Raw genomic sequence first — 25,943 nt, 5'->3', positions numbered from 1 at the left:
TCTAAAAGAAGTACAGGCATACTATATATGTTGAAAGAATGAAGCATTTTAGAGCAGTTTAGGTATTTCCTTTTATGTAATTCTCTTTTTTTATTTCTTATAAGAGTCTTTAACAAAGTTAGCAACTCTGGTTTGTAAATTTTAATTATGTAGAACCTCCAAATACTTCAGGGGTCTAGGATCTTGCTCTGAACATTTGCTTTTTCGCCTTTTTATTTATTTAGACCAGATAGGAGGCTGAGCTGCCTACCAGCCTCGGGACACACCCTTAAGGCATTGCTTTTTTTTTTTTTTTTAATTTTTTTTTTAACGTTTATTCATTTTTGAGAGACAGAAAGAGACAGAACATGAGCGGGGAAGGGGCAGAGAGAGGGAGACACAGAATCTGAAACAGGCTCCAGGCTCTGAGCTGTCAGCACAGAGCCCAGCGCAGGTCTCGAACTCACAAACTGTGAGATCCTGACCAGACCCTAAGTCGGGCACTCAACTGACTGAGCCACCCAGGCATCCCAGGCATTGCTTTTGTTTGTTGGGAAAAAAGGTAGGCAAGTCTGTAACTGTTTCCCACCACCTCCCCTGATCCACCCCAGTCTTTTGAATTCCTGGGATTATCTAAAGGCAGAGTGTTGAAATCTATCATCGAACAGATAGTCTTTGAGCTCTCTTGATACCTCCATTGAATGTAAAGAAAAATTCAGTGAAAATTCACAATGGTACTTTGTTTTATAAAAGGTATATATCAATCTGAACAATTTATTCACTTTACAAATAAAAGAATTTCCCCAATATTGAGATATTCGTGTTTTAAAATTGAACTTTTTGGGGCACCTGGGTGGCTCAGTCAGTTAAGCTTCGGACTTTGGCTCAGGTCATGATCTTGCAGCCTGTGATTTTGAGCCCCTCATCGGGCTCTGTGTTAACAGCTCGGAGCCTGGAGCCTGCTTTGGATTCTGTGTCTTCTCTGTCTCTGACCTTCCCCTGCTTGTGGTCTCTCTCTCAAAAACAAATAAACATTAAAAAAATATTTTTAGGGGCACCTGGGTGGCTCAGTCGGTTAAGCATCCCGCTTCAGCTCAGGTCATGATCTCATGGTTTGTGGGTTTGAGCCCCGAGTCAGGCTTCTTGCTGACAGCTCAGAGCCTGGAACCTGCTTCAGATTCTGTATCTACCCCCCACCCCCACCCCCCCCACCCCCCGCTGCCTTTGCCCCTCCCCCGCTGGCACTCTGTCTCTCTCAAAAAAGTAAAAAAGATTTTTTTTTTAATTAAAAAATATATAATTGAGCTTTCTGGGTCAAATTTTACAGTTGAATGATTTTTCTCGGTCTCCCTAGTTCTTATTTTTTTCTGACAGAAACTAAGAATTTGGAAATATTAGAAAAAGCTGTCAACTAGTATACATGAAATATTTTTGCCATATATTTAGAAGTGTATTTTGGGACTCCTGGGTGACTCAATCAGTTGAGCATCTGACTTTGGCTCAGGTCATGATCTCACAGTTTGAGTTCGAGCCCCCTGTTGAGCTCTCCATTGTCAGTACAGAGCCCACATCAGATCCTCTGCCCCTCCCTGCTCATGCTCACTTGCGCGCGCGCTCGCACGCTCTCTCTCTCTCACACACACACTAAACATTAAAAAATTAAAAAAAAAAAAAAAGAAGTGGATTTCATCCAGTTTTGCATTTAATCATCTTTGATAATGTACTAAATATTTTCACTTCTGGATTTGATAAAAGTTAAAAAATTAAACTAGTCTAATTTTAACTGCTTAAAGATGACTGTGTTGTAAATGTTGTCTAGAACTTGATACATCGTATATAAAATCTTTTATTTAAATATTGCTTTCAATAAAACTTAATGACTTTGTGTAATTTCTCTACATAATTCAACATACTTTTATTTTTTAAATTATATTTAAATATACTTCTAAACATAAAAAGATAAAATATGAACTATTTACAGAATTATATTAATTTAAACATATTCTTGAGACTGTAGATATCTAGTTGCACTTGAGGCGATGAGACCATAGGTTTCATATGCTTAAAAAAATCCTTGAAATGTTTTAGAAAACTAGCCATTATCATTTTCACAAATTTCTCCCACCCAGCTAATTCATATAGGTCAACTAAACTTGCAAGGCCATATCCATTAAAGTGTCTGTCCTGTGCTCAGCATTGTTCTGGGCTTTGTGTGTGGGGTTCATAATAAAGAATGGTCTCTGGGGTCTTTTGTCTTCCTGGGAAGATAGAAAACATAAAATACAATACAGTGGTAAGTATGATACAAAAAATAAGAATGTGAAAATCTGCTGATAATAGAGATTCGAGTTTATGAAGTTTGGTCTTTCACTATGTCTTGAAGGAGGTACAGGATTGAATGAGAAAAATGAATTTCGAATTTAAAAGGAGTTAAGGCATAAACAGGTGAATTATTTTATTGACGTATAATTGACATACAACTTTATATTAGTTTCAGAATGTAATGATTTGACAGTTGTATGCACTGTGAAATGACAGTAGATCTAGTTATCATTTGTCACCATAAAAAGTTACAAAAGAAAAATTTTCATTCTTGTGATGAGAACTTTTCAAGATCCACTCTCCTGGCAACCTTCAAATATGCACTGCAATACCATTGACTTCGAGTCACCATGCCGCACAGCACATCCCCATGACCTGTTCATTTCACAATGGGAGGTCTGTACCTCCTGACCCTCTTCATCCAAATCACCCCACCTCCTCCCTGGCAACCACCATTCTGTTCTTCATGTCCATGAGTTTTTTTATTGTTTGTTTTTTAGATTTCATATATAAATGAGATCACATGGTATTTGTCTTTTTCTGTCTGCTTATTTCACTTAGCACAATACCTTCATGGTCCATGCATGTTGTCACAAATGGCAAGATTTCATTCTCTTGCCTGCATAGTATGACTTATGACTGCATAGTATTCCATTATATAGAGAGTAGTCCCCAGGTCTGGGTTTTGTGTTCCACAGTTTCAGATTCCTGCAGTCAAACCCAGTTCAGAAACAGATGATCCTTCTGATGTATCATCAGAAGGTCAGTAGTGGCCTAATGCTACATCTGTACAGTGTCAGCATCACTCACCTCACTTTGTCTCATCACATAGGCATTTTGTTATCTCTCATCACAAGAAGGATGAGTACAGTACAGTAAGATACTTTGAGAGAGAGACCATATTCACAAGTTTCATTACTATGTATTATAATTGTTCTACTTTATTATTATTATTATTGCTAATCTCTTACTGTGCCTGATTTATAAATTAAGCTTTATTATAGTTCTGTATGGCTTAGCAAAAAGCAGTATATATATAGTTCAGTACTACTTAAGGTTTCAGGCATCCACTGGGGGGTTTTGCATTGTATCCCTTATGAATAAGAGGGGGACTACTTTGTGTACCACATCTTCTTTATCCATTCATCCATTGTTGGACGCTTAGGTTGATCCGTATCATGACTACTGTAAATAATGCTGCAGTGAACATGGAGGTGCAGATTATTATTTCCATTAGTGTTTACTTTTTTTTTTTTTTGGATAAATACACAGAGTGGGATTGCTGGGCCATATGGTATTCTGTTTTTAGTTTTTTGAGGAACCTCCATACTGTTTTCCATAGTGGCTGTACCAATTTACATTCCCACCAACAGTGCACAAGGGTCCCCTGTTCTCCACATCCTTGGCAACATTTGTTATTTCTTATCTTTCTGATAATAGCCATTCTAACAGGTGTGAATTGATCTCTCATTGTGGTTTTGCATTTCCCTCATGATAAGTGAGGCTGAGCATCTTATATGCCTCTTGGCCATGTGTATGTCATCTTTGGGAAAATGTCTCTTTGGATCCTATGCCCTTTTTTTTTTTTTTTTCTTATGCCCATTTTTAAATCCGTTTTTTGGGGGGGGGGGTTGTTTTGCTATTTGATTGTATGAGTTCTTTATGTGTTTTGGATATTAACCCCTTATGATATATATGATTTGCAAATATTTTCTCACACTCAGTAGGTTGCCTTTTCATTTTGTTGATGGTTTTCTTTGCTGTGCAGAAGGTTTTTAATATGATATAGTCCCAACTTGGGACTTTAACCTTTTTTGCCTTTTCTTTTGGAGTCAGATCCAAAAAAAAACCCCAAAAACCAACACTAAGACTTGATGTCAGGTGTTTTCTTCTAGGAGTTTTCTGGTTTCAGGTGTTAACATTCAAGTCTTTAATCCATTTTGAGTTAATTTTTGTGTATGACAAGATAGTGGTCCAGTTTTATTGTTTTGCATGTGGCGGTTCAGTTTTCTCAGTACCATTGATACTCAAGAGATTGTCTTTTCTCTAGTTATATTCTTGTCTGCTTTGTCATAAGTTAATTGACCATATATGCATGGGTTTATATCTGGGTTCTCTATTCAGATCCATTGACCTATGTGTCAGTTTTTATGCCACTACTATACTGTTTAGATTACTATAGCTTAGTAAATTAGTTTGAAATTGGGAAAGTGTGATGCCTTCACCTTTCTTCTCAAGATTGCTTTGGCTATTTGGAGTCTTTTTTGGTTCCACTCAAATTTTGGGATAGTTTGTACTATTTTTGTGAAAAATCCCTTTGGGACTTTGATAGAACTTGCATTGAGTCTATAGATTGCTCTGAGTAGTATAGACATTTTAAACAATATTAATTTTTCCAGTCCATGAGCACGGACAATATGTCTTTACATTTATTTGTGCCTTTGGTTTCTTTCATCAGTGTCTTTATAGTTTTCAGTGAACAGGTCTTTAATCTCCTTAGTAAATTTATTTCTAGGTGTTTTATTCTTTTTGATGCAATTGTAAGTGGGATTGCTTTCTTAATTTCTCTTTCTCATAGTTTATTGTTAGTGTATAGAAATGCAACAGATTTTTGTGTGGTTGATTTTATATCCTGCAGTTTTACAGAATTTGTTTTATAGTATTTTGTGGAGTTTTTAGGGTTTTCTACATATAAAATGTCATCCACAAATAGTGACACTTTTATTTCTTCCTTTTCAATTTCAGTGCTTTTTGTTTCTTTTTATTGCCTAATTGTTCTGGCTAGAGCAATTTAACATACTGAATGAAGGTGGATAGAATGGGCATCTTTGTCATTTTTACATCTGTGTTCACCAGGGATACTGGCCTATAATTTTCTTTTTTTTTTTTTTCCTTTTCTCTTCTTTTTTTTTTTTTTTTTTTTTTTTTTTTTTTAATGTCTTTGTCTGGTTTTGTTATCGGGGTAATCCTGACCTAATAAAATGAGTTTGGAAGTGTTCTCTCTTAATCAATTTTTTGTCAGAGTTTTAGAAGGATAGGTATTAAATCTTCTCTGTTTGGTAGAATTCATAAGTGAAGCCGTCTGGTCCTGGACTTTTGTTTGTTGGGAGGTTTTTGATTACTGATTCAGTCTCATTAGTAGTTGGTCTGTTCACATTTTTTCTTCATGATTCGGTCTTGGAGGCCTGTATGTTTCTAGGGATTTTTGTTTGAGCCTTTTCTCCTTTTTTCTTGTTGAAGCTAGTTAAAGGTTTTGTCAGTTCTGTTTAGTTTTCAGAGAACCAGTACATGGTGTCATTGATCTTTTCTGTTGTCTGATTAGTCTCTATTTCATTTATTTCTGCTCTGATCTTTGTTATTTCCTTCCTACTACTAACTTTGGGTTTTGTTCTTCTTTTTCTAGTTTCTTTACATGTAAAGTTAGATTGTTTATTTGAGATTTTTCTTATTGTTTGGAGGTAGGCCTCTGTTGCTTTGAACTTCCCTTTTAGAACTGATTTTGCTGCATCCCGTAGATTTTGGTAAGTTGTATTTTGTAATACAACTTGGTATTGTAATACAATTTGGTAAGTTGTATTTGTATTTGGTAAGTTCCATTTTCATTTGTTTTGAGGTATTTTCTTACTTCTCCCTTCTAATTCTTCATTGACCCATTGGTGGTTTAGTATCATATTGTTTAATCTCCACATACTTATGATTTTTTTCCAGTTTTTTTTTTTCATGTAAGTGATTTTTAGTTGCATACCATTGTGATTGAAAAAGATGCTTAATGTGATTTCAGTCTTCTCAAATTTATTGAGACTTACTTTGTGGCCTCACATGATTTATCCTAGTTGTTTATCTTTTTCTTATGTTTATTTAGTTTTGTGAGAGGGAGAGGGAGAGGGAGAGGGAGAGGGAGAGGGAGAGAGAGAGAGAGAGAGAGAGAGAGAGAGAGAGAGAGAGAAAGCATGGGGGGTGGCAGAGAGAGAGGAGACACAGGCTCTGAGGTGTCAGCACTGAGCTTGATATAGGGCTCCAACTCACAATTCTCAAGATCATGACCTGAGCCAAAGTAAGATGCCTAACCAGCTGAACCACCCAGGTGCCCCTAATTGGTTGTTTAAAGCTGATGTTGCCTTCCTGATTTTTTTTGTCTGGATGATCTGTCCATTGATGTAAGTGGGGTATTAAGTCCCCTGCTATTATTGTATTGCTGTCCATTTTTCCCATTAGGTCTGTTAATATTTACATATTTAGGTGCTCCTATCTTGGGTGCATAAGCATTTAGAAATGTTATATCCTCTTTTTGGATTGACCCCTTTATTATTATGTAAAGTTCTTCTTTGTCTCTTACTACATTCTTGGTTTTAAAATCGATTTTGTCTGATACAAGTAAAGCTACCTCTGCTTTCTTTTGGTTTCCATTTGCGTGAAATATATTTTTCCATTTCTTTAGGCTGTATATGTTCTTACATCTGAAGCAAATCTCTTGTAGCAGATCGATGGTTTTTTTTATTCCAGCCACTTTGTCTTTTGGTTGGAGAATTTAGTCCATTTACCTTAAAGTACTTATTGATATTTACTTATTGCCATTTTGTTCCTTGTTTTCTGGCTGTTTTGTAGTTCCTATCTTCTCTTGCTGTCTTCCTTTGTGGTTTGATGGTTTTCTTTAGTGTTATGCTTAGATTCCTTTCTTGCTATTTTTGTGTATCTCTTGTAGATGTTTACTTTGTGGTTACCATGATGCTCCCCCCTCCCATTTTATGTTTTTGATGTCACATTTTACATCTTTTTCTTTTGTGTGTCCCTTAACTGATTATTGTAGTTACAATTATTTTTACTTATGTCTTTTAACCTGTATGGTAGCTTTATGTGATTAATCCATTACCTTTACTATATATTTATCTTTACCAGTGAGACTTACATGTTTTCTTATTCAATTAGTGTACTTCCTTTGCTGCTTAAAGAATTCCCTTTAAAAGTCCTTTTAAAGCCAATTTAGCAATGATGAACTTCTCTAGCTTTTGCTTGTCTGGAAAACTCTCTCTGCTTTAATTCTGAATGATAACCTTGCTGGGTAGAGTATTTTTGATTGGAAGTTTCTTTCCTTTCAGCTCTTTGTCTATATTGTGCCTCTCCCTTCTGGCTTGCAAAGTTTCTGCTGAAAGATCTGCTTAAGGTCTTAAGGGGGCTGGGGTGGGGGGGTTCCTTGTATGTTAAAGTTGTTTTCCTCTTGCTTCTTTTTGGATTCTCTTTTACTTTTGACATTTTAATTATACTATGTCTTGCTGTGGATCTTTTGGAGTTCAATTTTTTTTATGGGACCTTTTGGGCTTCCTAGATCTGGACATCTGTTTGCCCACATTAGGGATGTTTGCAGCCATTATTTCTCCAAATAAATTTAATGTCCCTTTGTTTTCTCTCTTCTCTTTCCGGTACCCCTATAAGGTGGATGTTATTCTGCTTGATGTGTTCCATAGGTTCCTTAAGCTTTCTTCACTTTAATTTTTTTCTTTTTTCCACTGTTTGTTTGAGTTTCACTATGTCTTCTAGATCACTACTCTTGTCTCCTGCTTAATCTAGTCTGCTGTTGAATCCCTCTAGTTTAGTTTCTGTTTTTCAGATCAGTTACTGTCTTCAGCTTTGTGACTTCCCTTTGATACTTTCTTATATTTTCAATCTATTTGTTTAACTTCATGCTGTGTTTGTTGACTTTTCTCCCAAGATTGGTGAACATGTTTATGATCATGACTTTCACTCTGTTAGATAAATTACTTATTTCTGTTTCATTAAATTTTTTCTTCTCAGGTTTTATCTTGTTCTTTTGTTTGGAACATATTTTTCTGTTTCCTTATTTTGCTTGACTCTGTGTGTTGTTTCTATGTTTAGGGAAAACAGCTACCTCTTCTAGTCCTAAGGAGTGGCCTTGTGTGGGAGATGAACTTTGTCTTTCAACCTTGCCCTAGCTCTTCTGTTTCTCAGACCTTTGTGTTTGTCTAAGCAGCCTGATTTATATTTGCTAGGAACCAGTTATTGAGGGTGTTCCAAGACCAGTCAGTGTTCTGAAGGGAGGGATCTCAGTCAACACTTAAGTTCAGGTTGATTGGAAGCCAGACCCTCAGGCGGCAGCTTTTAACGTATGCAAATATATATAGTTGTGTACCACGATTGTAAATCCTCTGCCTACAGACCAGGTGATCTGGAGATATCCCTGGGCTACAATTGGAAAAGTCAAAATATATAAGCTCTTTTCTGGGAGGTACCAGTGAGCTGTAATGAGGCCAATGGAGACTGCAAAGATGGTGTCCCCTGCTGGACATTCCCCAAGAGCACCTGTGTAGCCTTTAGATGTGTGGCAAACCTGAAGTCTGTCCCTTAGGCTGAAGCTCTAGGACAGATAAATGGGCCTTTTTCACAGAAAGCCTGGGGGTGTGTTTCAGTCTGTGTGGTGCCCTGGTTATGGTGGCCTGCCAAGAACCTTTTCTCTGATTATTACATTCTCACGGGACTAAGGAATGCAGTCACCCCTGGCCACTAGAGCCATGTGATCAGGGAGCATCTCTTGTGTAGACTGTGTGTGACCAACAGGTTTAGTGCAACTGCGGGAGAGTGCAGGGCTGGGGTGCACCTGCTGGCTTTAGTGGGGCCATGGGAGAGTGCAACAGTGGCACAGGGCAGTGCCTTTGTCTCTGGAGAGAGTCCCAGCAGGCCCCTACCCCTCTGGTGGATGGTTTAAGATTAGGAAATTAATATCCTTCACATATAATCTAGTTGCTTTTTAAACAGCTACTTTGTGCTGGTCCCTGGCTTGAGGGAGCCTGTTTGCAAGCCTTTTAAGAGAAGTATCTCAATTCCCTACAGGCTGTTTGGTCCCCTGGATGTAAGCCCCACTGGCAAATAAAGAGGTAGCAGTATGTGTATATTTTCTCTGTTAGAAGGTGACAAAGGAATCGTCTGATACGGTATCATACCTATTGCTTGTGGTGCTTTGCAGAGTAGACCTCAGCTACTACAGTACATTCACGTACTTTGTGTTTGCATACTAAAGTGGGTTGAAATATTGTCCAAGATATGTCCAGGTGAAAATGTTTGTTAGGTGATTCCAATTTGTACCATATCTTGCCACACATTAGTAATTTGCCGGCTTTGGTTAAAATCATTCAACTTCCTTTAAGTCAGTTAATTCCTTTTAAAGTTATGGAAAGGAGAAACCAAACCGAACAGTTGAGTTGAAATATAAAGACCTTTTTTGGACCAAATGACAGTTAAAATCAGCCAACTACTTTTCATTTTTATGTATTGAGGGAATTTTCGGTTAATCATGTTGCTCTTCAGATGCATTTTATGATCATAGTCAGATGTAATAGCATGTCTGAATTTCGTAGGCAGATGGAATTGGTTTTAGTTCGGATTGTTATGCTTTGATTAGCCAAAATAATATTTCCTAAGAGAATCTCTCTTATTCTAACAGATACTAACTCTAAAGAGTGATTTTTGTTTTTTTTTAGTCGGCCGTATACTAACAAGGTCATCACTTTATGGTACCGTCCACCTGAACTGCTGTTGGGAGAAGAAAGATACACACCAGCCATTGATGTATGGAGCTGTGGGTAAGATAGTTTTACTGATGGTTTAATTTACTTGAAACTTTTGGTAGTGAAGTAAATTCGTATCATTTAGTAATGATGGGTATTTTTCTCGTTAGATGTATCCTCGGTGAACTCTTCACTAAAAAACCTATATTTCAAGCAAATCAGGAACTTGCACAACTAGAATTAATAAGGTAAGTTCATGACTGTAATATTTGTTGGGGGTGTATTTAAAGTCTTTCAAGTTTGTGTTTTCAGGAGAACGACATGGTTTTCCTGAAGGCTAATGATTGCTGAGTGGAGGAAAAACTAGAATGTGGGTACTTTGATCCTTGTTCTAGTAAAATTAAGGATCTTAAAGTCCCTAGATCTTTTTTGCAATTAAATGAAAGGGCTAGAGGCCCAAAAAATAAGACTGGGAAGAACGAGTAAATAAATATGAGGAAGGAGACAATACGTGATAGGTAACATTTTTTTAGTATGGCAGGGTGGAAGAATTCATGTTTTGGAGTACTGTAAGACAATATCTGTTTTATATATACATATGCATATGCATATACATTTATATGTATCTATATATGAATGTCTACACACCAAATGTATACATATGCACGTACCCACTAACATAAATCTTCATTATTTGGAGCCTGTTGTAGAGCCTATGTCATCAAGGGCATACATGTTAATCACATTTCTCTTTAATATTTTTAAATATTTTTTTTAAAGAGCCTTGGCTTTCATATATAATAATGTTAATTTACAACTTCTAAGATTTGTGTGTTTCTCAAAATATGGATGAGAACTTTTAGGAAAGGTACTGGTATGAGGTACCAGTATACTATGATACCAGCTACCAGTATACTATGATATATACCAGATACCAGTATATTATGAACCTTCCTTTCAACAGACTTAATTGGATTAATTGATGCTCCCCAGTCCCCCTGTAAGTAACACTAGTTTGATAACATGGCAAACTGAATGTTTGCAGCTAATAGGCTACTACTCTCTAGTAAGACTATGTATTTATCCTACCAGTTGAAGTATGATGACTAAGAGATAGTTGTTTACTGACTTTTTTGTATACCGACTTTTTTTTTTGTATGCCTACGTTTTATTATTGTATATATATCCTTCAGTTAAATATAGACAGATGCAGTGCTTTGCAAAGACTTAACAAAGTTGGGGTGGGCAAGTTAGAAAGATAAGTCATAAAAATTTGGAAGAATTTGGTACTCAAATTGCTTTAAATCCTTGATATGATGTGTTATGGGTGTGGTTTATTCAAGAAAGCGAATACAGAGTCCCATTCAACGCATCCTCTGTTCAAAGGGAAGGCCTTGCTCTGTGTCAGAAAATTGGAGAATAAATGTACATTTTTTATTTTTCAGTTATAATAAAATGTTTAAATTATGTATCTGTGTTTCTTTATTTGTTTTAAATCATTCCCTGTTACCCATTTTTTCTATTAACAAGGCATTGGTCCTGATTGTATTGGATACTAAGGCTCCTATTAATGATAAGTTAACATTTATTTACTTTATACATGATGCAAGCATTGTTCTAAGAATTTCACCTGAATTAACCTCAGTTAAGCTTCATAACAACCTTCTTTCTTCTTTTTATAGTTAAGAAAATGGAACCTTAGAAAGTGAAGAATTTGTCCAGGGTCATAGAACTAGCAAGTGGCAAATTTGAGATTTGAATTTAGTTTTACCATAGTAGTTAACTTCTAACTCATTCTCTCCACCATGTAGGAAATAAAACTGCTTGGAGATTTTTGGTTAGTATGACATAAGCATCAATAATTGATCAAACATCCTGAAAAATTTCTCCAGAATATTAATCCAAAACTTCTAAAGAAAAGATTAGTCAGTAGTATCTAGTTTTTCATTAAAAATCAACTTGCAGAGTCAAGTAGGAGTCATCTCAAGAATACAAGAATGTTTCAGTTTTAGGAAATCTATTACTATAATTCATCATTTTAATAGAAGTAAAATAATATGTTTATCTTAGTAGGCATTGAATAGGCATTTACTAGAAATATAAACCAAGTGTAGAGGTATAATTCTTTAATGTGATGAAAAGATGTATTACAGACTAATATCCAGAATATTTAGTGTTGAAATACTAGAAGATATAAGACAAGAATTATAAAAAGTGTTTTCTAGTATCATTACTTTAAGAGTGTTTTTAGAAGTACCAACCAGTTAACTAGTGGTGTTATAAAAGTGAACCAATAAGAGGTATAAATAGTGGAAAGGTAAGGCAGTATTGTTATAATTTGTATATGATAACATTGCATACATGCAACATGCAAGGGAATTACCTGAAAGACCTTAAATTAAAAAGTTTGGTAAAATGATGAGTGTTGAGAAACCCTGTGTGTGTGTACATATGTGTGTATATACGTATATACGTATGTGTGTGTGTGTGTGTGTGTGTACACACAGTATACACGTATATAAATATATATGTATATACATACAATACCCTAATACGTTAATACATTTATGCCAAAAGCAGTAGCTTCTTAAAAATATGTACCAATAATAACCAGTTAGAAACGTACCTGAGGGAAAAGATCCCTTTAACAAAAGCACCATCATATATACTCCATGCTTAGTGAAAACTATAATATCTCACTTAACACTGTAAAGCAGATTTGAATAACTATTGGGAGAAATGTATCTTGTTTTTGGTTGGAAGCCTTAACTTTTTTAAAGATGGCAGTTCAACCTGTGTCAATCAGTATGGTCCTAATGAGAATTTCAAAAGACATTATCCCTCCAGATAAACGTTAAAATAACCAGAAAAATTCTTAAAAGAAGGAAAATCTGGCATATCATATGTTAAAACAAAATTATAGCAACTAAAACCATTTGCACTGGCACAAGATACATAGATGAATTGGTGGAATTATATGGCAAGTCCAGAAATAAAGCAAGTTTATATGGACTTTCAAATATAGTATAGAGAAAACATTTCAAGGCCAGGGGGATTAACTGAACAAGTATCTATTGGTTGCTGGTTGTGTGCCAGTTACTTGGCACTGAGGGTACAGTGAAGGGTGTGGGTTGTATCCTCAGTGCCTAGTGACTGGCACACAATTTTTTTACTTTCTGACTGGGAGAGACAAGACAAAACAAATTAATAAAATGGATCAGGTGGTGATAAGGGATAGAAAATGACAGGAGGTAGTGTCATATATAGAGTCAGGGAAGGTTTCTCCCATAAAGTATCATTTGAGCAGGGATCTGAAAGAAGTGAGGGGACAGCAAAATAAAGATCCTGATGCATGAGTGTACTTGTTATGAACATGTTAAGTCCATTAGTGAACTCAGCCCATCCACTTGGTCACGTACTGTACAGAGATTAAAAAGGAAATGGTAGATCTGGAGATGTTGACATAGAAAAGCAACATCATTACATGATGTTTTACAGAACTGTTTTGCAGAAGGCTATGTTTGGTCCCATTTAGGTAAGACTGACACATCAAAAGAGTCTGGAGTTATTGTCTGAGCATGGATTTGTGAGAGGGGGCTATTTTACATTCCAGTTTATATATTTCAGAATGTTTTTGTTTTTGTTGGTATGATACCAAATATTTATAATATAAAAAGATGGTGGAATTGTGATTCTATGGTATTATTTTTAAAACATGAAGAAAAAGACGTTTCTGACAAAAGAAACAGTTGTCTCCCTGACTCCCTGATATGAAGGAGGCATCAGAGTACTATTGATTGAAAGGGTGGGCTGTGGAATCCTCCAGACCTGGGTTCTAATGCCAGCTCAGCTACTTCCTGCTCTTGTGACTTAGGGTAAGTTCCATAACCCTCTAAGTTTGTTTCTTCACAAGTAAAACAGGATTAATCATATGCTTAGGGTTGTAAGAATTAAGTGTTAAGTTTCCTACTTCTCCCTCTAACTTTGTTTGCAGTTATGTTTGAATATATCCCCAGTCTAAAGCCCCAGGAATGATGGGTTCTAGTCTGCATAAAAATCCGTGTGAACTAATCAAAGGTGGGAATACTAGTCAGAATCTGTGTTTAAAAGCTTCACACTACAGTGGTTAAGTTCTGTCTACTTAGCCTTGTTCCAGAAACTATTTTAGGCAAAGTACAAAAGTTTTGTGATAAGAAATAGCTTGGGTTTAAAATCAACGGCAAAAGGAAGTGAAAACAGGTGATGCCAAAATGGGATGAATTGAGAGCAAAAACTGTTAACACAAGAGTCACTGTTTTAACCTCACGAAGAACTTTTATATCACACAGTGTACATTACATTGCTTATGAAGTAAAAGACACTTATAATCATGGAAAAAGTGAGAAGTAGATTGGAATGAAAAGAATTCTGCTTCTATCCACCTATGGTCACACAGGTGAAATTTTTAAAACCTTAAAAGCTTAGCCATTGATTGTTCTAAAATATAGCTCAAGAAGGGAAGCTCCCATATTTTTAAAAATGAAGCGTGTATATCTTCATAAATCAATAGCATAAACATTCTTTAGACTTGTGCTTCTTTTTGCTCTTAAGAATTTCTCTACACCCTGAAAAATTATGTAAGATCCCAGGAGCTTTGTTTATGCTAGTTGTATCTATTGATATTTATCATACAAGAAATTAAAACTGAAAAATTAAAAATATTCACTTTAAATCAATATATTAATACGGTTTAATTGTAAAAGTCTTTGTTTTCCAAACTAAAATAAATATTGGTGAAAATGAGTAGCATTGTTTTACATTTTTATATATCATTTAATATCTGGCTTAATAAAGTAGTAACATCTGGATTCTCCTCTTTGTGATATGTTGTTTTCAGTAGTCTTTTAGATAATCGTGTGTATTCTCCTTTGAAACTATACTAAGTAAGTGGTTATTTTTTATAGGTTAGTTGTAAAGTGCAGTGTGAAAACATGAAGGAATATATTGTATTCTAATGTATTAAAATCCATTAGTCTGTCTTGCACTCTGGATCTGTGTTGATTTTGTAACATTGGTAATTTGGAAAATATCAGATCACTGAATTTAGCAGATCTTCTAAATGGAACATTTCATTATATAGTATTGGTTATCACCACTAATCTCATCAGTAAAGCCTATAGGTATTTATTGTGAAGCTTTCAAGTCTATGGTGTAGATAAAACCTTTCTGGTATTCTAATTTTCTCCTAAAATCTTGGATTTTATAATTGAAAATAAATACCACACTTGTCTTCCTTGAAGTAACAAGCTGACTTTGTTCACATGTGAGAAAATGTCTGGCAGATACCCAAGTCTGAATGACCGTAGTGTGTTACTTATTCATATAGGGAAAAATGATGGGCCATGAAAAAACTGCTACTTCAGCAGTTACATAACACAAGTGTGTCTCAAGATAACCATCAGAATTTCTTGAGCAACAAAAGTGCTTTATCTTCTGTTTTCTCACTGAGAATATAAATAAGATGTATACTCAAGTGTTAGGGTTTAATAACATTAACAGTTTTTAGTGCTTCAACAAGTATGACCGTAAGTGAAATGGCTGTTCTGTATCATCCCTGCCCTGGGAGATTGTATAGTAGTAAAGAGTATTTACTGTTGATAGTTTTATACCATCAGTGGATAATCAACACATTGAAAAAAGGCAAATAATGTTTCAGTAACATCTTTCACCTGCCGGACTGCTTAAGGGCCCAAGGGATTATTATCCAAGGGTCCTTGGACCCCCTTTTTGAGAACTGCTACTGTATACCAATCTCACATACGAATATTGATGCAAAACATCCAAACGAACAAGTAGAATACAGCATTACACTAAAATAATAGTACTTTTGTCAGGGCCAGGTGTATTCCTCATTTAAATGTAAGGATGAATATTAGGAAAGCTCTTAATATAATATACAACATTAGTAACCCAGGGAGGAAAATGCAGATGATGGTTATAATAGTTTCTAAAAATGAAACTAACAAACTAAAAATGAAACTAACAAAAGAGTGCAAAACATTATAGTTAGGCAAACTGCCTTTTAAACATTTAAAAGCCACAAAATAAAACCCATAGTAAAAAGGAATACGTTAATTTTTAACAGGATATATGTGAGTGTGTGTGTGTGTGTGTGTGTGTGTGTGTGTGTGTGTATGAATATCTTTATTATATGTTTTCCTCAAACCAAAAGTCATCATCCTTCCCAGTTGTAAACAATTAGAGTACTCCCATTTAAAGTCAGAAACTAAACTACCCAGTATCATATGGCATCATTATCATTGTAACATTGTTTTGAAATTGCCACATACCATATCATAATGATAAAGAGGTATGCATGTTTGAAAAAATAGAGGAGAATTCTCATTATAGGTGACAAGACTATAAACCTGGAAAGCCTCAAAGAAACAACTATTAAAACTATGTTAGGACCCATAGGATCTCAGATGGGTATTTAAAATTTTGTGTCATATGTCAAACGTTTTCTATAATAGGACTTTCCTAATGGGAATAAGAATACATTCAAACAAGTAAAAAATAAAGATGATAAAAAGCAATATATAAGATCTAATTAAAGAAAGATACATATAAACTGAAGGAAATATAAATGTTGTGTATTTCTGGGATAGAAATTAAACCTTCTGAAGATAGCAATTCTTTCTAAATCTATAAGTTCAGAGCAGTTCTAAATCTATAAGTTCAGTGGAATCTGAACAGATTCTCTTACTTTTGGAGTGTGACAGTATTGATTCTACAATCTGTAAGAAAATTCTGAGGAGAGTAATTAGAGGTGTGGGTGGATAGAAGGCTTTGTCCTGTTGGCCTTACAAAAAATAAAAAGCTACCGTATGGTATTGATACCAGAGTAGGTGAGTCAGAATAAAGTCCCAAAATAGATCTCAGGTATTTGGGGATTTAGCATATGATGCATCTCAAGACCTCTTCGGTAAGTGATCTTGAGAGAGCTGGTTGGCCATTGGATACAGATCTTAACCAATATGCAGTTTTCATCAATTGCTGTCATGTCTGCTTCCTCAGTTTCTAGTAACTTTCCCTGCCTCAGACGATCTAATGACCTGCTACTAGTTCGATAACTTTACTATTCAACTATCTTCTCACAACACATAGAGTAAAATAGTTGAAACTCTTTAGCTAAGGGGTAATGAAACTTACTTTCATTTTATTTCTATTGAATGGGCCAGATGCCAGCTCATTTAATTTCACAGCTCTGAAGTAAAACTAATCTGCCTTTTACAAAAGAAGAAACAGATTTTTTTTTTTTTTTTTACATTTTTTTTTTCAACGTTTATTTATTTTTGGGACAGAGAGAGACAGAGCATGAACGGGGGAGGGGCAGAGAGAGAGGGAGACACAGAATCGGAAACAGGCTCCAGGCTCTGAGCCATCAGCCCAGAGCCCGACGCGGGGCTCGATCTCGCGGACCGCGAGATCGTGACCTGGCTGAAGTCGGACGCTTAACCGACTGCGCCACCCAGGCGCCCCGAAGAAACAGATTTTTAAGCAATGCAGTTTGACCAGTTGTCGCAGGCAGGTTTCAGTGCTAAAGTTTGTTTTCAGAGTTTGCCTTCATTCTAGTTAGGCGAACTGCCTGTTAAAACTTACTGCGTGGCTCCTATCTGTGCTCCCAGCAACCCTCCCTGAGCCCTAAATTCCACCTGTTTCCTTAGTCTTCCTCTGATATGTCTGTACTGGACTACTTCTGTGCCTCTGCCTATGCACTTCTCTTTGCCAGTAACATTTTTGTTAGTTCCTTTCCACCTGTCTATTATTTACTTATCCTTGGAGCTGTAGCCAAAATTCTGTACCCCTTCCATAACTTGAGTACATTTTCTTGTATTTCTGCAGTTGAAAGCATACTTCACTTTTGAAAATTTCAGTATACTTTATATTTCTGTAATAACGTACATCACTCTGCCTGGGATTATTTATATTTATATTGTTATTGAGAGAAGTTTACAAAAGTTAAAAGACACAGTTCCCAAACTGTAGTTTAGTAAGAAAAAACAGATACGTAAACTAAAATACAAAAGAGTGAAATAGTGTCAAAAGAAGCAAGTAGAAAGCAGAGTGACTGTTCTCGGTAGCTATGGGGACACAGAAGACCTCATTGAATACATTATTTTTCTGAATCTGGAGAAATGAAAAGGATTCTGCTAGTTAGAATCTAGCAAGGGGAAATATCACAAATGCGGAAGAGTGATCTGTGGGGAGGGATGAATTGGGAAATGAGACTGGGAAGGCAGTTTGAAACCAGATCATAGAACCATACTCCTGAATTTGACCTTGTTTTCTGAGACAGCCACTGTATTTTTGAGGAAGTTGTAAGGAAAAAGAGACTGGCAGCGTACAAATACCTTAATACCTTTTTAAAAGCTTAGGTTTACAAAAATCCTGAACTATGTTGAAACAAAAATGTACTTTTCAGTGGCATAGCTTAAAAGACCTGCGATTTCTTCCATAAAGAAGAAATCTTTATTTCTTGTGTGTTTCTGAGACAGCGTTCTACAGCTCAGCTAAAGAATGGCTGGCAACTTTAGCCATGGCTTGTTTATACACATTGGTGCATGCATTTATATTTATTATGTACAGAACAGTTTTACTTTTAGTCAGTGATGCCTGGACATTTCCTCTTTACATATGAAGACCAGCTGAGGATTTTATGTACAATGCACATTTATTTTTGAGATTCAGTGTACTGAGGGTAAGCATATTTAATGATTTTTCATCTATATATTATCAAATCAGTGTTTAAATATTTAGCAGCTGGGGTTATCCATGTTATAGCCTTCCTTCTACAAATTACCATAACAAGGACTTACTAGTTAGTACAAAAATAGGGTTTCCAAAATACAGATAAGCAGAGATTAAAGCAGTTAAAATTTCTAAATACCTTGAAATCAGTGGCACTACTTAAGTTGAAGAACTTTTATGTCTCAAGAATGTTACTTTGAAGGGTCCTCCTGTTGACTGAATTCAGCAGCAGACATAGTACAGTTCCCTTCCTAGATGTAGGAAGTTTGTTTCCAGTGTTCTCACAGACTTCATCATAGTCATGAGAAGGTGATGACAGGTACCTATAGAACAAGAGAAAGACATCCTAAGTTCTTGCTCCTTAATTTATTGGCATAAATTTTTTCGCTTGCTTCACAATATGGTCAGCATATTTGAAGTGTTATCTGTGTTTTCAGACTTGATTGTACAAATATAAAGGTTTTCTTTTCAGGAATGTTTGGAGTGTTAGAAGTAGCTACTGAAAATAAGTTGATATCTTAAAACAAGTAATTAAGTTGGGATGACTAAAATATTGAGTAAAACTTCTCATACATTGCATGAAGATTCTATGTAACCTTTATTTAATAATGAGTTGAGGTTTTATGTGGCAGTCGTATGTATGATTTTTTTTCTGTGTAATTTATATTGATGTACTTATTTTTGTGTGTTGTTTAGCCGTATATGTGGGAGTCCATGTCCTGCAGTGTGGCCTGATGTAATCAAACTACCATATTTCAACACCATGAAACCAAAGAAGCAATATCGTCGAAAGTTAAGAGAAGAATTTGTTTTGTAAGAAGGGGATGCTTAAATGTCCATATTGCATTGATTTTTTTTTCTTTTTAGTTATTGTGAATTCTAAATGTCACTGTCCTCTATTGACCCAACGTAGACCGATCACAATTCTCTTATGTCCTTTAATTTTGACTTTCCCTTTGCTACATGCAAATTACCATTTCACTATCATTATGGTTTCAGTGATTTGGGGTTGTGTGTTTGATTTGGAGTTTACATGATGGAACTTTAACATCATTTAAAATTTTAATGAAGCAACTTACATGTTATTTGAGTTCAGGTTTTTATTTTGTTATAGGAAACTATACTATTCAGTTCTTCATTGTTAAAATTGCATATTTCCAATTGAGTAATAAAATAATGCTATTGTTTGCCAAATTTCAAATTATTTAGAATGATAGTTAAAAAGTATGTAAAAATATGTCTCAAAGGAAAATTTGGAATTTATTGGAATAAAGTAGTACAAACATGTTATAAAATGTTATTTTAAAGAAGCATTAAACTTATGTCAAAGACCATGTATGACTTTTGTAATCCTCTCATGCCAGTATTCCTGCAGCCGCATTAGACTTATTTGATTACATGCTCGCCTTGGATCCTAGTAAGCGCTGCACTGCAGAACAGGCTCTTCAGTGCGAATTCCTTCGGGACGTGGAGCCCTCAAAGATGCCTCCACCAGAGTAAGTGGCTCTTTATTAATAATTAGATCCCATCTGGACAGTTTTAGTAGCATCTGTATAAAATGATCAGAAGCTATTGCATGATTATTTAAGTCAAAAAGAATAAGTCAAAAGAAATAGAATACTAGTAATACACATAATTTGCACATCTAGAATTTAGAACCTTGCTTAATGTTCTGCTAACCATAGGAATAGCAAGAGCAGCTTTTCCTTTTTCTAATTTTATTAATAGATTTCAACTCTAGGAAAATATTCCTGCTGCTAATATTATTCTAGTACTACTTCTGCCAGCCCCAGTGTTGCTATAGCTAAAAATTTGGGTGCTATGCTAAGCATTTTTCATGTATTACATTAATCTTTATAATCCTATCAGGTGGGTATTATTATTGTCCTCTTTATATAGAGGAGGAAGCAGGCTCAAAGAGGTTAAGAAACTTGCCCAAGAATACAAATCTAGTAAAGGGTGGAGCCAGCCAGTTTAGTAACAAAGAGAAGTTCTGAAATATTCCTGGCATACTATATAATAGAAAATCCTTATCATTGGATAAAAGAGCATTAGTAACAAAAGTCTGTATAGAAGGAGTTTATTGGATGAAGCAGAGAAAATGTATAGAGTTTGGGAGTCAGAATAGCTGGGTTCTTGAACCTTCCTTCCCTTGTGGCTCCTGTAATTTCTCTAGGATTGCTTTGGGGAAAAAGGGAGGGGACAGAGCAGTCCACTTGGTTCTCTTTTTTGATAGGACCTAGAACTTTTGTAGGGATTTTTATAGTAATTTAAAAACTGAACGATGAGTGTCACAAAAGCAGGCCTATCCCTACAATAAAATGTTTCTGTGTAATAAAATTAGTATATTGTGAATGAACAAACATGGGCTTTGGAGTTCAAATCCTGGCTCTTCCACTTATCACTTAGATTGGACTTAGTTTATTTCTGAGACCTTCACGTTCAACTTCATTAGGTTTTTATTGAATTATATGAATAGACATTGTGGGATGATTTGACAGGCAGAAAGGATCTATCACTTAACATGTCGAAGGACCTGAATCATTCGCTGTTTAATTAATTGTTTCATGGTGGGGTTTTTGTTGTTGTTGTTGTTCTTTGCTTGTGGGTATATATCAGCAGGCTTGAGACTTTGGCACCAGTACCCCTTCAAAGTATATCTTTTATAACTTCTGATTTGGAAAAATTTCACCTCTGCAGAAAAATATGAAGAACAGTACAATAAGCACTTATATGTCATTCACCTAGATTCAATAATTATTAACATTTGCTTTACACTATATATAAGGTTTTCGTCCTGAAATATCTGAATATTGTATTATGGAAGTGACACAATACTTATAAATGATTTGTCATGTAGCTGTAAGAACTGGGACTTTGTTACTACAGTGCCATTATAAAGCATAAGAAATTTAACATTGCAGTATGTAGTAGGCAATCCATATTTAAATTTCTCCAGTTGTCCCAGTAATTTCCTTTATAGTTTTTGTTTTGTTTTTTGTGTTTTTTTGATGAAGAATTCAGTCAAAGCTCACTCATTGGATTTGGTTGTAATTCTCTTCAGTCTTTAATTGCTCTTTGGGGGAGGGCTTTTATGACATTGGCATTTTTGAAGAGTTCAAGCTAGCTATTTTGTAAAACATTCTACATTTTGGCTGTAATTGCTTTCTTGTGATCAAAATTAGAATAACTTTTTTTTTTTTTTTGTCAAGAATAGTACTTAGGTAGTGATGTGTGCTTCCTGCTCTATCCTATCAGGAGGAATGTAAGGTCACTCTTCTCCCATTATTGGTAATACTAAGTTGATCTCCTGGTTCAAGTGGCCCACATGAAAGAATCCTGGTAAAAATTATATTGAGCATATTTTTAATTAACATCTAAACTTGTTTTAATCAAGGGTGGAGATAGTTGCAAAAGATGTAAATTTCAGTGTATGGTAAGTGTTGACACTTTTAAATGGAGCAGTTATCTCACTTCTTGTAAATGTACCCACTGGGATCAAAATATCTTAGCATTTTGATATTCATCAAGATTCATTTAGAAAATACAGAATACTCTTCAACAATTGGACAGTGTCCCTTTTTTTAATCTGGAACTTATATTAATTTCACAGGTTTTTAATGTAACATATTTATGCTTGAAAGTATTTTATTGATTACCGTATTGAACTTCTTTAAAACAAATATATGTATATAAATGGAAATTTAATCTTAAAATTTTTCTGATTTTAAGCTTTTTTTCTTCTTGATCAGATGGTCATTGTGAATATTACTAGTACATATTTCAGTTTAAAAAAGGAAAGAAAATTGTTGACTCACTATGTTGTAGCTCTGAAACTGATATAATATTATATGGTAAATTATATGGCAACTGTATTCCAATTAAAAACATTTTTTTAAGGAAAGAAAAAATTAATAAATTTGTTTGTAAATGCAACCTAATGAAATAGGTAGGACTGTGATTTTTTTTATATCTACCAATTAATATTACTCATTCTAGAATGAGAGAGTTCCACATTAATTGTAATTTTATTCTTTTCTTTTTATAAGTACCCTTGTAAGTAAGCCTTTGCGAACAAATGGTCTTTTGTCATAGTTTTATCACTGAGTTCTTTGCACTCCTTCCATATTATGTCCAAAAATCACAGTGATCTGTCATCAGAAATTATGATAATGACCTTTCAGATGTCGACTTAAGGTTCTGTTTTAATTTTCTTGACAGTAAAGAATTAGAAAGCCTATGGCTTGAAAAGATTTTTAAGAGTCATTCATTATTTATTTTTTCAAATTTTGAGAAAATAAACTAAAGAAGCTTTATTAGTATCTTATTAAATGATTTCTTATACTTCGTACTTTTTCTTTTATTAACACTTATTTCATCCAGTAAGTATACTTGGAAAAGTTTAGGGTGTCAACATGTAACATCAGTACAACTTTGCCAATCTATATGTTACATCTTTTTTCTTATTACATTTTTAAAATGCATGGTTTTGTGAAAACCTTGGAACTGTAGATACATCCCATTTAATTAATGGAAAACATCTGTCATATAACCGAATTGGAACCTGTCCATATTGTCAAACACATCACCTAAATGTACTTAATTTTTACCAGAACACACCTGACTGCATTTCTCCATTAAAAGTAAGCATATTTAAAAAAAAAAAGCATATTAATACACATTTTGGTGAACAGGCTGTAATCCAGTAATAAATTACAGGATGCATCACTAAAGCATTCAGGTTGAAAGTATAATGATATTGTGATTAATTTTAGGAATAATCAAATGAGAATAGGATATTAAAACAAAAAAACAAAACAACTGCATTAATTATATTAGATGTGGTGTCGAAACTTTACTGGCATATTTAATGGAAAGAAAAAAACATTACTAAAAAGTGAAAGAGTGACAGCTAGCCTATAATTTTATTTTTTCTCAACAGTAAGTGAAAAGCACTGAACAATTTATAAGATAAAATATGATCAACTGTAATTGGAATAAGCATTTCATGATGTGAGTGATTTGATAAAAGTAGTTTTAAACTATCTTACGGAATGATGATAAATGGGTATCAAGCGTGAATACAGTGCCTACTATGTGAGGGGCACTGTCCAGCGCTTACACATGTTAACATATATCATTACCTCTACCCCATAAGGTAGATTATATTGTTAATCTCATTTTTAAAGATAAGGAAACTGAGGCACAGAGGTCAAGTTACTTGCCTAATGAGAGCCAATAAGTAAGTGGCTGAGCCGGTATTTGAACCTTCAGAAAAAGCACATAAAAATGTGGTCATCCTGGAAAACATTGCCAGTATATCCAGAGTCTGCATCACTAACCTATACGTTACAGCTATTGGTTGGGTAATGTTGGTCTTTCCTAGAGATGAGCGTGGAGATCATCCATAAAGAATCTCTCAGCTTTAAATTGTGGGAGGGAGCCCAGAAGCCCTTTCCTGTGGATTTCTTTGCTTTCCCGTTATGGGGCTCTCCTGCAAGAGCATCAGGGTGGAAGAAGTGAAGTCACTCCTGTTGCCCCACTCTGAGTACTGCAGTATATCTGAATTCGGAATATCCCAGCAGGGGCTAAGGCCACACATCTTAAAATACATAAACACACACACAGAAAGGAAAGTCTTTGGCGGGTTTATGATGCCTTAAAGCTTCCCAATATCAATATTTCAAATTGTACCTTTGTTTGTTACTCCAGGAGGTTTTTACACGCTGAGGCAATGCACCATAGTAAGATGGCTGAGAGGTATGCCTTTGTTTTGTTTTTGGACCTCAGGTGCATAGACTTGGTTTAATCATAATCCTTGTGTCACTCATCATTGGTCCATGCATGGCTCTCTTTTTTTTCTTTTAGTTACTTAATTAGTTATTTTAAATGATGTTAATAAGCAGCCATGAACCTACCAAATAAAAGCTAGAACCTTGGAAATAACCTACGTTAGTCATATCATACCCTCTCCCCACCCCCTGCCCCACGACCTATCCCCTTGCCTTCCTCCACCTGAGGTAACCATCATCCCTGTTTTCTTTTGTATATACTTTTGTTGCCATCTATATGTACTCATAAAAAGTTATATTTTAAAATTTTTAGTTGTTTTTAATTTTATAAAAGGGTGTCATGCTGTTTGTAATCTTTTGGGAATGACTTTTTTTTTACTTGATATTATATTGCTAAGATTCGACCATATTGTTGCATATGCCTTTATTTTGTAACATGAGATGAGAGTAATTGTGAAAGAGGAGGTGTGAAAGAACTTGCTGTGCAGGCCATTCTCCAAAGTCAATTGTAGGAAAGGACACGGAGCTATGTCAGTTGTTTTAAAACCATTTCAGGTGCATCCCCTTCAAAAGCATCCCTAGAGGTGAACACACCCAGGGTGAAGACTTGTAGCTGTATCAACCAGGTTGGGGCTGCTTAAGAGAATTTGTAGATATTCTGGGCAAGTTTATTAACCTTTCCAAGCCTCAATTTTCTCATCTTTAAAATAGATATAATAGTAACTTCCCATTGGAATTTTTATTAGGATAAGAAGAAAACATTTATAAATCAACCACTTACATCTTTCTTTAGGCAAAAGTTACTCTGTAGTGTTGTCAGTTTTAAGAAATTACATTAATGAAGGTAGAACTGTTTCAGAATTGTGGGTAATTTTGATAGCTGCTAGGTATTCAGAACTCTTTATTGATGAGTAATTAGCCTGGATTACCTATTTTTGAACCTTCTCTGTAGCATAGTTTCATTTTAGAGCATTTGATTATGGAAGTAAATAAGAGGGTATTAAAAAAGTAAAAAGCTTTTACTAGAAAGTCTTTCACAAATGTTATCTCCTAGCCTTTACTACTCTTTAATCCTGTTTCCATTTCCTGCGAATGGCATATTTTTTGCCTTTTTTTCCACGTCCTGTTCAGTGTATGGTGTACTGTGATAAGAACTGGCTTTAAAAGACTGCACCAAGGATAATAGTAACAAAGTTTTATGAACATGTGTTCTTCATTCATAGTTTTTAAAATTTTTTTTAATGTTTTATTTTTTATAGAGAGAGAGACAGAGCGTGAGCGGGGGAGGGGCAGATAGAGAGGGAGACACACACAATCCGAAGCAGGCTGCAGGCTCCAAGCTGTCAGCACAGAGCCCGACATGGGGCTCAAACCCACGAACTGCGAGATTATGACCTGAGCCAAAGTCGGATGCATAACCGACTGAGCCACCCAGGCGCCCCCTTCATTCATAGTTTTAATAAATGATTATTTGTCAATCATTCAGAAGCCACAGAAAAACAGTCCATTTGTAAAAGTGAATCCCTGATAGAGGTGGGGCCTC

The 25,943-nt window shown here is 35.2% G+C and overlaps 1 protein-coding gene across 2 annotated transcripts in view; it reads left to right on the top strand.

The window, feature by feature from the left end:
* The window catches only part of CDK13 (cyclin dependent kinase 13), a 125,630-nt gene that overhangs the window by 90,597 nt on the left and 9,090 nt on the right, over positions 1–25,943 (top strand). For both annotated transcript variants that reach the window (XM_047850355.1, XM_047850354.1), the window contains exons 8-11: positions 9,792–9,893; positions 9,989–10,066; positions 19,305–19,421; positions 19,973–20,104. In XM_047850355.1, the coding sequence (XP_047706311.1) occupies positions 9,792–9,893; positions 9,989–10,066; positions 19,305–19,421; positions 19,973–20,104 (429 nt within the window). The remainder of the gene's footprint in view (positions 1–9,791; positions 9,894–9,988; positions 10,067–19,304; positions 19,422–19,972; positions 20,105–25,943) is intronic.

The sequence above is a fragment of the Prionailurus viverrinus genome, chromosome A2 (genome assembly GCF_022837055.1).
Source record: "Prionailurus viverrinus isolate Anna chromosome A2, UM_Priviv_1.0, whole genome shotgun sequence".
NCBI lineage: Eukaryota > Metazoa > Chordata > Mammalia > Carnivora > Felidae > Prionailurus > Prionailurus viverrinus.
The sequence above is the reverse complement of the archived record's forward strand: the minus strand, read 5'-3'. Positions and strand labels throughout refer to the sequence as shown.